This window comes from Zeugodacus cucurbitae, chromosome 3 (assembly GCF_028554725.1).
Source record: "Zeugodacus cucurbitae isolate PBARC_wt_2022May chromosome 3, idZeuCucr1.2, whole genome shotgun sequence".
NCBI classification, from domain to species: Eukaryota; Metazoa; Arthropoda; class Insecta; order Diptera; family Tephritidae; genus Zeugodacus; species Zeugodacus cucurbitae.
Window position 1 is genome coordinate 12,529,082 of NC_071668.1, and position 13,817 is coordinate 12,542,898.

The 13,817-nt window shown below is 34.1% G+C and overlaps 2 protein-coding genes across 2 annotated transcripts; one reads left to right on the forward strand and one right to left on the reverse strand.

The window, feature by feature from the left end:
* Nucleotides 1–37: 37 nt before the first annotated feature.
* LOC105216146 (uncharacterized) lies at nucleotides 38–9,295 on the forward strand. Its single transcript, XM_011190499.3, has 21 exons — nucleotides 38–211; nucleotides 271–392; nucleotides 667–874; nucleotides 989–1,121; nucleotides 1,183–1,316; nucleotides 2,806–3,131; nucleotides 3,259–3,541; nucleotides 3,678–3,882; nucleotides 3,947–4,329; nucleotides 4,394–4,959; nucleotides 5,030–5,160; nucleotides 5,219–5,399; nucleotides 5,501–5,650; nucleotides 5,708–6,203; nucleotides 6,386–6,621; nucleotides 6,676–6,855; nucleotides 6,912–7,380; nucleotides 7,460–7,587; nucleotides 7,654–8,576; nucleotides 8,642–9,026; nucleotides 9,093–9,295. Exons 1-21 carry the CDS (start codon nucleotides 175–177, stop codon nucleotides 9,174–9,176), a joined length of 5,760 nt encoding a protein of 1,919 aa, XP_011188801.1. The 5' UTR covers nucleotides 38–174; the 3' UTR covers nucleotides 9,177–9,295.
* LOC105216128 (peptidyl-prolyl cis-trans isomerase, rhodopsin-specific isozyme) lies at nucleotides 2,799–11,157 on the reverse strand. Its single transcript, XM_011190451.3, has 4 exons — nucleotides 10,471–11,157; nucleotides 9,739–9,962; nucleotides 9,581–9,681; nucleotides 2,799–9,424 (listed from the first exon to the last, which is right to left on the reverse strand). The coding sequence occupies exons 1-4, from the start codon at nucleotides 10,745–10,747 to the stop codon at nucleotides 9,322–9,324; spliced, it is 705 nt and encodes a 234-aa protein (XP_011188753.1). The 5' UTR covers nucleotides 10,748–11,157; the 3' UTR covers nucleotides 2,799–9,321.
* Between the last annotated feature and the right edge of the window lie 2,660 nt (nucleotides 11,158–13,817).

The following is a 13,817-nucleotide window of genomic DNA, read 5'->3' on the forward strand; positions in this document are numbered from 1 at the left end:
CAGCTGTTCGCTTATTGTGACAATTGTGTGACGACCATTCACAATAGTGCATTCAATAATTTTTTGTGAATATACTTGAACTTTTTCAATTTGAATTGAAAAAATAATTTCAATTTGTGTGCACGAAAAGACGTTATTTTTTTGAAAAAAATATACATAATAAAAATACGCAAAATGCCAAAACAGAATTATTGCTGTTCCGCCAAACAATGTAAGAAAATTACCACTAATTTTAGCTCTAGTAATTCATCGCTGTATATATTAATGCAGATTATTCATATATGAGGAATTTGGTTGACACGTTGATTATAGTTCCGCGTATGATTATATGCAAAAAATTGAAGAAAGACGAGCTCTTTATACAAACTATTACCATCAAAAATAAAGGATTAGTAAGTACCTTTATACAGTAGAACTTCCATAATTCGAAGTTCTCCATAACTTGCACTCTTGAATTGACAATAGAAGCAAATTTTATACAAATTACCTTCCATAACTCGAAAGTCTATATAACTCGATGTTTTTTTGTGGATTATGGTGATTCGAGTTAGGGAAGTTCAACTGTATATTGTTTAAAACTATAAATAATATATTTTTTAAATATATAATTTTATATATATATATATAATTATTTTCTTTTAATTTTTTTACGAAATATCTTTTTAGTATCCTCGAAATATGACATATTACACGGATAGTCTACTGGATACCAGCATCATATTGCCTCGATATTGGGAACATACATACTTGCAACCGGATGAAATTTTTGAAATAAAAGTTGTAATTAAACCGACTGCGCAAAGTTTGCATACTAAATGCAGGCATGTTTATATAGAATCCGCACATCCAAATATAACTTTCGAAATTCCCATTGGTAAGTTTTAGGAATGTCTTAAACTCCCATTTAGGTTAGGTTAGGTTAGGTTAGGTAATTATTAGGTCGCCATAACATAAAATAATATAATTAATATTCTTACTTATCCATCAGTATCAAAAGGAATGACTCAGGTCTGTTTGCCAAAATCAATAGATTTCCCCTCCACAGCACTTGATGACATAGCTTACTATGATTTTGTCGCCTACAATCCAACGAAAGATGCCCAAACACTTTTATTTAAAAGGTAATAAATGACGCCAAAAACAATTAAAAAACAATAATGCATTTTAGCATAATCTAATTAGCTCTCCAAAGAATATCAAGATCACTCAGGGTAAAAATCGCATTCCACACCACGACAGCATAAAGATTTTGCTAACTCTCAAAGTGAATAATCTTGATACAATGCAAGAAGTTATTAAAACTAGAGTCGAAGGCGGTGAGTACATTGATACCCAATCAAAATATAAACAAATCCTTGTCGAAGGTCATTGACCCTTGACCCAAAATGTAAACAAATCCATCCAAAAGACAAAAATCCATCCCAAAAAAAGACAAACCTCTGTCAAAGGTCATTGACCTCGACCCAAAATGTAAACGAACCCTTGTCAAAGGTCATTAACCCCGACCCAAAAGGTAAACTATCCCCTGTTAAAGGTGGTTGACCCCGACCCAAAAGGTAAAGATGTTCAAAAGGTTTGTTTACATTTTGAGAGGTCACGCGAGATAAGAAGATTTGCGTTTTGAAGGGCCAAGTGATATGAAGTGAGATTAAGTTTGTATATGTAATAATTCTGAATATACCTATGTTTTGCCGAATATATCGGTTGTCAGATATCTTAAAGAATTGCACAAATATTTTCGCGAAGTATGTGCATATGTATGTATGCCTTTGACACTTGTAAATTGCAATAATATATAATGTTCGGATTAATCGTTCTTCGTTTATTATTGTAATTACATATAACGGGTGATTTTTTTGAGGTTAGGATTTTCATGCATTAGTATTTGACAGATCACGTGGGATTTCAGACATGGTGTCAAAGAGAAAGATGCTCAGTATGCTTTGACATTTCATCATGAATAGACTTACTAACGAGCAACGCTTGCAAATCATTGAATTTTATTACCAAAATCAGTGTTCGGTTCGACAAATCGAAAAATCGACAAATCGACAAATTTTGTTCAGCGATGAGGCTCATTTCTGGTTGAATGGCTACGTAAATAAGCAAAATTGCCGCATTTGGGGTGAAGAGCAACCAGAAGCCGTTCAAGAACTGCCCATGCATCCCGAAAAATGCACTGTTTGGTGTGGTTTGTACGCTGGTGGAATCATTGGACCGTATTTTTTCAAAGATGCTGTTGGACGCAACGTTACGGTGAATGGCGATCGCTATCGTTCGATGCTAACAAACTTTTTGTTGCCAAAAATGGAAGAACTGAACTTGGTTGACATGTGGTTTCAACAAGATGGCGCTACATGCCACACAGCTCGCGATTCTATGGCCATTTTGAGGGAAAACTTCGGAGAACAATTCATCTCAAGAAATGGACCCGTAAGTTGGCCACCAAGATCATGCGATTTAACGCCTTTAGACTATTTTTTGTGGGGCTACGTCAAGTCTAAAGTCTACAGAAATAAGCCAGCAACTATTCCAGCTTTGGAAGACAACATTTCCGAAGAAATTCGGGCTATTCCGGCCGAAATGCTCGAAAAAGTTGCCCAAAATTGGACTTTCCGAATGGACCACCTAAGACGCAGCCGCGGTCAACATTTAAATGAAATTATCTTCAAAAAGTAAATGTCATGAACCAATCTAACGTTTCAAATAAAGAACCGATGAGATTTTGCAAATTTTATGCGTTTTTTTTTTTAAAAAGTTATCAAGCTCTTTAAAAATCACCCTTTATATTTTATTTATTTACAGTTAATTTGGATATTCAGATAATGCATAGTCCACTAATAAATTCATTTTACATGAACACAAATCTCATAACCTTCGAGGCGTTGAAATATGAACGGGAGACAACGCGCAGTTTCATTATTTGTAATGAATCGAATGAGGAGAAGCATTTTACAACAACATTCTTTAGCGATCCAATACAATTAGCAGACAATCCTGACTATAAATCGGATGTAAGACAATCACAGGCATATTCAATACGTAGTTCCAGTTCTTTCAGCATGATTCATTCACCATTAGCCAACCCATGTGATTTAGTGGCTTATAAACACTTTCAAATCCCCAATGAGGTGAGTATTAATAGTACAAAATTTAAGCTTAAGAATATGGTAAATTTAGAGATTAGTAAGGAGATCTCAACAAAATCTGCTTATCCGATATATATACTATATAATTAAAATATATTTTTTTGGACAGAATTTTACGATTCAAGGCAAAAGTTCATTAGAGATCCCTGTACGATTTTGTCCGGTTACACTTGCAGAGTGTGATTTTAAGGATGAAGAGTCCTCACCACACAAAGTGAGGACGATATTATTTCTAACTATTGGCGATGAAATATCAATGGTACGTCAACTGATAAATTTTCAAGGTGCTATAATTGGACCGGAAGTAGAGATCACGCCAAAAGAAATTTACATACGTACCGTTTATATGGGGGAAGAACACTGCGCGATTATTAAGGTTTTGAACGTGGATGGTGAGTACCCGCATCGTTATTTCAGTGATTCTTCCAAAAGAGGTCTCTGTCAAATCTGTAAAACTCCATTTATGCGACTTCAAGTAGATGAGGATTCTTGAACATATTTTTATTATTTTCTTTAATTTTTCAATAGGTAAAGTGAATGCGATTATCAAGTTCAAAGATGTTTTTAACTCCGACACTGCCGGTGCTGTTGTACAACCGGAAGAGGGTTACAATTTGGAACCTTGTCAAAGTGGTATCTTTCGTATTTCGTTTTTCTCAAAGGTGATTGGCGCTTTTGTGGCAAAACTACGTTTTAAGGTCAAAAACGGTATTATGGAAGAAGTGAACATAAGGTGGGTGTTTATAACTGTTCAAGTATTTAGATATGGAATCACATATCTAAATTCTCCTACACAGAGGTCACTCCTTGCATGCGCGCGTTAAAATGTTTCCAGATGAATTGGATATTGGTTATGTACCATTCGGCATACCGTGCAAACGTTTCATATTGCTAGTGAATCCATTTATGATGCCGGTTGCGCTACAATTCACCGTTGGCGAAGATGGTGACGAGACTCCTTTGGTACTAAATGTGAACGATGCTGACGGTTTGCCGGTGATAACAGTTAAAGATTATATATCCGCAATGATTGCAATGGCGGAGGAGGAATTCGATCCGTATGCGTATGAAGGAGAACAAACGGTACAGTTAGTAAGTAAATCGGAATCATTGCTATCGTATCGCTCCGTAAGCACCGAACAGTCCACATGCAGCACATATTTCGAAGAGGAAATCTTGGGTGAGCATTGACAGTGATATTTAATTTTTGATTTCAAATATGTTTCATATTCTCCTCCCTACAGAGAACATACCCGACTTCGCCTTCACCATTATTCGGCAATTAAGAGAAGCGCGGCATTTGGAGAACAAAGAGGTCGAAGAATGTGTTGTCAGTGCGACTTTAGATGTGCTACTAAAGACCAATTACTTCAATTCGCTCAAACAATTTGCGAATTACGCACAAATGGATTGGAATATTATACCATTCAATCCGAAAGAGATCTACTGCGATAAGGAAATCATATATCTACAACCGAATGCGGGTAAAACGGTAACGGTACTGCTCATACCAAACCGCGTCGGCTTATTCAATCGTGCGCTTAACGTGCGTATTTGTCCAATAACCGAGGAGGAAATGAATATGAAAAATGTGGATTTGTCTTGGGATCTGCGAGACAGCTTTTTTGTATCATCGAAAATGTTTACAACCAAACTTTGGATGGAATATGCCTGCCATCTGCCGATTATTAATTTCACACAAGAGATTAGCTACGAATCGGAAACGACTTACATCGATGATGAGGTGCAATGTGCTATGCTCTTTAAGAATTCATTCAACGTACCCGGCTTTTTTTACTACGATGTTATAGTAATTATATTGAGACTGCGCTTAAACTGCTGAAATTCAAATGTCTTTCTTTTCTTTGGTATATTTTCAGCCTTCGGATGAAAGTGGCGAAATGATATTTCCGGAAAATATTTTGAAATTTTTCATACCCGCATTTGGACAAGTCGTAGTACATTCTACGGTAATATTTCATCGCTTGGGCAAAGTTAAGCTCTCTGGACTGTAAGCGACAACAAAAAGAGTAGTTTATAACGATATTTAAAATATATAATTTTTGCAGCATAAAAATCGTAGGGAATTTGAATGGTTCACCATTTCATATAGTCGCCAATGTGAAGCCTGTGAAAATTAAAGTATCTACGACACGAGTTTATAGAAGGCAGAGGGTGCTCGAATCAACTGTGGAACACATTTATATAACAAATGATACGCCCACGGTGACGAGATTCACAGTGAGATTGGTGAGTTTAGTACTTTTTTTCTTAAGAACCCAAGACATGAGTATCTAATACTCATTTTACGGTTTACTACTTACTATCTTCCTTACTACCGATATTTCTAGAAAAATTACAAACATCAATATATTGAGCCTCTTGGCGCCACACTCTCACCAGAAGGACAGGGAACTTATGTGTCAATTTTTTCGAAATTCTACGATGCCGAAACCTATCATAATACCTTACTCATAAATGTGGCGAATTGTAGTATCATAGTAAGCGAACTGTGATATATCGTTTTACAACTCCTCCGACTTAATATAATTATACAGGAAATACCAATCATCTACGTTGTGGAGGGTTCACCCCTTAATTTGGAACCGGACATTTTCAAAGGTCATGATTGTGGTACACTTATGGTGAATTGTTTTGATGAATACGAATCGGATGTACCAAGGTACCTACAAGAGGTGAAATTGACGAATAATGGCAAGCATAGATATTGCATATATATAGATAAACTAAGGAATAATGTCACAAAATGTGCCATTGAACTTGGACATGGTCATGTGACTGTGTCACCGAAAACACTCTGTCTGGCGCCACAATCGGTGGGTACATTATATATAACAGCAGATTCGTGTGAAGCTGGTGAACTTTTTAATGAATTTCGTGTGAGAACTATTGATCAAGAGCACAAACTAAAAGTGCATACAATACGTTTTATAGCAACCGCTACATTTGTGGAACCGGAAATACATTGGTGTCAGAAAGCAATCAATATGGAGTACAATAGAACGCATATTTTTAAAGAACATCCGGTGTTGGGTAAGAGTGAAACTATGATTTTATATTACGGTAAATATTTCTATAGAAGTTGTGGGACCCACCAGCCAGTTGACCTATTGATCTGCTTCATCAGTGGATCAACTCGTTTAACGCCATTATAATATGTATATAGTATAATCTAAATCTCATTTTTATTGTATTCCTCTCTTTCGTTATCAAAGCCATAGCAAGTCTAAAGAACATGGTGGACGTGAAGTGCAAAGTATGGCTCAAGAGTGTGGGACCTTTTAAAATAAAGAATTTTTTTGAGCAAAATTTCGCCAAAATCATAAATTTTCCCATGCAAGGTCTGGAACAAAAAGATATTATAATTGCTCTAAATAAATCTGCAATACGTGACGAATTCTGCTCTACCGTCGATGGCCGTATACTCTGCGAAGCCAATAATAAATATCAGGTAATACGAAAAGTAAAAACTATCCACTTTCATTCACTATTGAACCCTATATAGAGATCACTGCAGTTGAAATTGAAAATACGTAGTCCAGAATTGAGAATCATGCAACCGGATATGATACTATTTACACGTGAAAACGCGAGTGTCACCTATGTGGAATTGCGCAATATTTCCTGTTTGAATGCACAGTACAAATGGAAGAAAGTCGAAGAGAAAACGACATATGTAGCGGATGTAAGGCAGTAAATAATATAAGTAACTTTCTTCAATAATAATTTTACACTTTCCAGTATGACGACACTTATAAATTTTCACTGGACATACTCTCCGAAATCCTACGTATGTTGGATATTGATGGCAGCGATTCAGATGAAGATTCAATTTATAAATGGAATATGACATTGCGCTACCAGAAATATCGTTGTCGAATGCATAAGCTTGAAGACCCGATTGGCATTGTTGAAATCATCAATGAAATCATAAACAATTTGGATTTGGAACATAAACGTTATATAACAAAAGCCGATGATCAGTATGATGAGTGTTTGAGTGCGCAACGTTGCTCTTCTGGAGAATTTGTACGCAAAACATTGGATGCCGTGCTGTATGGGCTGAATTTGGAAGATTCCTATGATATCTCACAAGAGAGTATAGAAGAGTGTGATAGTGATCGCACCATACATTTCATTGAGAAAAGCGGTCATATAGCGAAATTTAAAACAGCGCAATGTGCACTATTTTTACCCCCGGTGAAACCGGGTAAATCTTGATATATTTTTAATATACATCGAACCACCTGTTGGCTCTTAGACTAAATGTTTTTCCGAATATTTTTTAGGTTATGCTAAAACGGCGGTTTTTGTACTCGACACAGTTGGTAGTTGTCCTCAACAATTTGATATAACACTAATTAATTTGGAAAGAGTTATGCAATTCTCTTCCGAAAGTGTATACCTCGGCATACAGGTATTACTTTAAAAATAGTTAAATAAGATTTTCCTAAGCAACTCATCCTTTTTTACGCCTTTTAAGCCTTGGTATGAGCTCTTCAGACAATCGGTGAGAATTATAAATGTCACACAATATCCCATCACAGTTAGTATAAGTCATAAAACTGTGGTGGATAAAAATCAGCGTCTCAGTCAAGGTTATGCAAAAATCATTGGAGAGAAGACCTTCGACATTTGCAAATTCAAATCAAAACTATTGACCGTTGAAGGCTTAATGGGCTTCTCCGAGCAATTCACACACGACATACTAGTCAACGCTAATAAGAGCGAGGAACAGATTATACACTTTCGTGGGCAAGGTATTATGCCTATAATTGAGGTTACCACGAAATTAGCACGACCTGAGCAGGATATGGTAGAAGTATTGATGGAATATGAATTGCTACAATCAATTTATTATTTCGAAGTATTCAAGTCCATCACCGAATACGATGAGGATTTGCCAGCGCCAAGAGAGGAGGACAATGTCAGTATGTTGACCACCAAATACTCGATTAGTAGCTTACAAACGGGCAGCACTAAGAGTACTACGAGTAGTCGCGAGGCACGTTTCTATCACATGATGAGAAGCTATGTGATTGTTAATAATAATGCGGAGCTACCACATGCAAGCGTATTGGAACAACTGATTGAGACACAAAAGTTCCTTAGACAATTGCGGGAAAATCCAAAATTGGTTATGTTGTTGCGTAAAGTGCATCAGGAGTATTTGAAAATGCTCAGCAACTATGGTGAATCCATGCCAATTAACTTGAAACATTTCACCACACAACCCTTGCCATTCCATCAACAGGGTTTTATATTAAATATGAATGTTTTGGTTTTGGGACAGTTGAGAAAGTTCACGATCGATTTACATTTCCACGGACCTGGCAAATTGATTGCGTCTGTGCGTACCGAAGTGAAAATACCCGGATTATATGTGGATTTCGAAGTGAGAAAGAGGTATAGTTATAGATTTGAAAATAATAAAATTTCCAAAAAATATTAATTTATATTATGTATTTCAGTGAAGATCACGATTACCTATTTTTTGCAGCTGAAAAGAAATCGCCCAGCTTATTTGGCAAACGCTATCGGAATATGTACGAACGGGTCATTGATGCGGAAACAGATCCAAAAGTGAAGCATGCACATTCCTTCGATTTCGATAAGACGGAGCATCATACACGCTTGGAAGTGGGTGCCAAGGAACGCAAAGAATTGCAAAACTATTACAATAGTTTGAACAAATCGGTTTATGAAGATCAAAAGCATCACTTTACTTTATGTAAAATATTTAGTAACAGCAAAACGAACTACTACAGTGGCGAGGCACAACTCGTACTGTTGATAAAGCCAGAAGCAAAGTTCTATGAAGAGGGACAAATGCTTGAAGATTACCTATACATCGATGTGAGTAAAAAAAAATAGAAAAAATTTATCAGAATTTTAAATATTTGTAATTTTTTATATTTCTAGTTGCACTTAGGGCCAACTTTGCCCATTCTACTACGTGGTATCATCTCCAAACAGTATCGAAAGCAAAACGATGCGAACAAATAAAACGAAATAGAATGTTTCGGAAAATTTTTATATTTTAGTCACATGTAAAATTTTATTATTGCTATAAATATATAATTAATATATTTAATATTAGTGTTTAAAACGCACATATACAATTTTATGGAATTACATAATTTTTAAATAGTCAACAGTACATATTTAGTTGACGGAAAAAGTAGTGGAAAATAAACAAAACAATGAAGCTACTCATTACAGGCAGTCCAGCGGCCTTGACCCAACTCATTATGCTGTGGAAAATAAGAAAATTATATTAATTTAAATAATTTTTAATTTTTGTATGCTTATATTTTTATTATTAATTAAGTTTATTATTCTTATGCAATATTTTCCTATTTGATTTCATTTAATATTTTATTTCATAAAAACCTGAAATAATTACTTACTTAAAGTCATCGGGATAAAACTCAAATGGTTCTATTGCGATTTCACCACAATTGGTAATGATAACTGGATCCATAGGACAATCATCAGTATCCGTTTTAACCTAAAAATTCAGCACTTTACATATTTAAAGCAAATTTTTAATTAAAATTAAACTCACATCTTCAATTGCATGTACCGTATCCATACCATCGAGCACTTTACCAAACACTGTATGCTTACCATCTAGCCATGAGGCCGATATAGTAGTTATATAAAATTGACAACCATTTGTATCAGGTCCACGATTTGCCAACCCCAAATATCCAGGTCGATTATGTTCAATGGTTAATGCCTCATCTTCAAAATAATCACCATAAATGCTGGTAGAACCTGTACCATCCCCTGTAATTGCAATAAGTCGGTATGGTATATAGGAGAAATGCACCACCTAATATCATTACAATTGTCAGTTGTTGTTAGATAAAGAGTGGACAACAAAAAGCTCACTAGTTATTACTTGAAACCTTGAAACCTCGTAACCTCCACCTGTGAAACAAATTTCGACATAATTTGTCACAAATAACCTAACCCATTCTAATTAGCGATGATGACTTGGCTTTGGACTTCCCATTGAGCTTTTAGTTATGTCCGAAATTCGAAAAATGTTAAAGAAGCGAAAATTATCTTTAGCTAAGCTCATTTTTAGTTTTCTGAAAAAACTTTCTATCACATCAGTCATCGCTATTTTATGATACAAATTAATTTAATTAATGATGACGTATTAAACCAGCAGACAATCGAATTACTTGTAAATTTATACACATATATACTATTTTTCACTAATAAAATCACTAACTAGACACAACCACTCATCCACTTTAAAATATTTCACGAACTTCTAACCACTCACCATTTAAAATATCCCCACCTTGTATGAGGAAACGATTAATTACGCGATGGAATTTTGAACCCGCATACGTGGTGCCATTAATGCCACGTAAGCATATATGACGAAAATTAGCGACTGCTTTTGGTGCAGTTTTACCAAACAGCCCTAAAACTATGCGTCCAAGCGGTTTCTTTTGATGCTTCACTTCTAAATAAACTTTAGAAGTCACCGTAAAGCTCAGACCCTCAGCTATTGTTAGTGCAGAAATAAGCGCGATTAATAGTTTATAGAGTTGCATGGTGAAATTTTATTTGTTAATGTTTGTAATATATTAACTACTCTTAAATTTTCTAAAATTATAAACGTTTCTTATGAACACATCCGTCGAACTAAACGCGATTGATGTGGATGGTCGATTGAGGACGCGCGAAAATAATTGGAAATTTTACAAGAAACCTTAGAACTATTGAAAGTTAAGTTCAAACGCATAAATTTTCACCACCCACATATATACATTTGTATACACTTGTGCATTGGTAGGCAAATATATGTAGGTGTTCGTTAACGATTCTTGCACACACAGCTATTTACATATTTACCTAAAAGCGTAGCTATTTGTAAATATTTTGATTTTCCACCATTGCCTAATAGATGACGAAATTGATTTTTCATTCTTCTTTATTTTTCATTTTCTTACATTTTTAGTATTATATTTTTGTATTAATTGAGCATAGACATATACTAGTTTAAGTTAAAAAAAATACATATATGAAAATGTTATTATTGTTGTTGTGTAATGTTGGCTAAGCGAGAAGCTATCGCTAGCAAACTAGATCAAATTCACAGAATATCCTCTCACAGTATATAACTTTAGTTAACACTGAGGAGATAGTGGACTTCTTATGATATATATTAGTTGAATAAATTTAATATATTGATTTTTTTGATTTACACATATATAGAGTATTCTAAAATTGTTTAATTCGTTAATATGAATTCATAAATAGACATATGTATATAAATAAATTGTATATGGTAGTCCTTCTTTTATGTGCATAAACAACAAATCATTTCAAATAAATAGCGTATAAATTATTAAAAATATTCAATAAATAACAAAACACTCACCCGTATATATTTATTTCCATTCATATACTGAAGAAGCATAATTCAGTAAGCCTCCAACTTCACTAGTAAGCATATTAATGTGCATATATGCATTACAAATACAAATACCACACACGTTTTGTTTTGATTAATTTTCCTTTTAATAACTTTTTTATTACTCGTTTACTTATTCAGAAGATTTTGTGGCAGCGATTCCAATTCGCTACTTTGCTTATTCGCTAATTCACTTTCCCAAAGCTAGCATGTACACACACACATTTACATATATGCAATAATTCTCGGATACTGCGCTTGCCGGTTGAACTTACTCGCTGCCGACGCACACTCATTCTTTTCATTTGCAAATTAAAACAATAAAACCACGACTAGGTTTATAATTTTAACACGTGATACAACACAACATGATAAACACAAGCACTTCTTTCATATTATCATAAATATATTTAATTTTTAAGCAGTTTTACACACGATTTAATAAATTTTCACGGAGCGTACACCTGTAGCTAGCTTTTTCACAACGAGTAACGGAACGGGAACTGGGAAGAACTGTTAGAAAGGGAAGTAGGCTTGCATTGGTATAGCGTGGCAAGGGTTGTCGAGCAAGAGTACTAAATAGCATGATTGATACTAAATGTACTTTTATTACTTTATTATTATTGTGGGATACAAAGTATATTAAATTTATGTAAACTGTTTGAATATTATTTCAGTAGTTAATAAAATTTACAAATTATCCTATAAAATGTGTTTTAAATTAATGATTGATGAATATTGAAGTATATTTTGATGTTAAAAATTATCTGAAGTTTGCCATTGTCGAAGAATTAAAATACTATAGGTATCTTATCTTATTAACATATACAATGGACTCGGCCCGCGTTATTATTATATATTGCTTTATATCTGATAAAAATTACTGTATTCAAATTTATCTAACAGATATCACTATTTGTATATTCTAGTTGAAATCATATTATTGGTTATAGGAGAGCTGGGCCAAGGTCTGAGGCAAGGTTGGACCAATTGCATTCTTTTTTAACGCATGTGTTCAATTAAGTATTTCATACTTCAATATGAATAAACAGGATATAAAGACACCGGAAAATCGAAATCTAAATATTGGATATATTTGAGCAAGTAGAAAGTCTGATTGGATTTCATCTATTTTTTGTACTCAACTAAAATATATTGAAGAACTAATTACCACTTAATTTTTTAAAAAGATAACTCATGTATTGACCAATATATTCTACTTAAAGTCAGAAAGAATAGTCAAAATCTCTATATTTAGCATTTGTTCAAGAAAGACGGAAGAACATATTATGATACAGGTTTACCGTTAAGTTTTTTGTGTTTCAATTTCCTGTGCGGTGACGCCACTCAAGTCAGAAAGCAAAACAAGCCAACGAAGGAAAAACAGTCGAAGTGCACGGTAGAACAAAACAGTAAAACCAAGGCAAACAGTCGAAGTGAACGTGAGTGCTTCGTTATTATATAAAATTCTAAGTGAAATATATGTATATTAGTTTCAAAATGAAGTTTGTAATGCCGGAATATAATAACAATAGTGCAATAGTACAAAAGAATCGCCTATAAAAAGTTTTTTTTTTTCACATTTATACCAACAAAAAAGTTTTTGTAATCAAACAGAAAATTTTAATTATAATATTCTGTTATTTGCAGGAGAATTTTATAGATGACTATTTTATGAATCTTGTTCAAGACGAAATTTTATTAAAGCATTTTTCAATTTGTTTCACTATATTTTACACTTGCGATTTCCATTACACATTCTATATACATACATATACATTCTCTTTCTGACTCGCGTGACGTCATTGTGCCATAATCTTATCTTTTATCATTCTTGGATCTATGGTTATGCATGGATTTCACAAATTTTTGTGTTTGATTATTGTTTTTGCAAATTCTTATATAAAATTATATACGACGCAATCAAAATAACGAAATTCTTTAAAATAGTTATAGATGGCATCTGAACCGATTCAAATTTTCAGATTTTTGTTACTAAAGAAAGAAAATCGATAGTAAAGTGGTGCCACGCCTACTGCCCATTTTTAAATACAATACAATCCAATGCTCTGTGCAACATGATGCAAGAGTATAATAATTACTAAATCACCGTGCATTCATGCAACTATTTGAAATTAATACCAGCAAATGCAACCCTACTTCCTCTTCCAATAACTCTTTTCAGTTCCGCTCCATTTTTAACAACG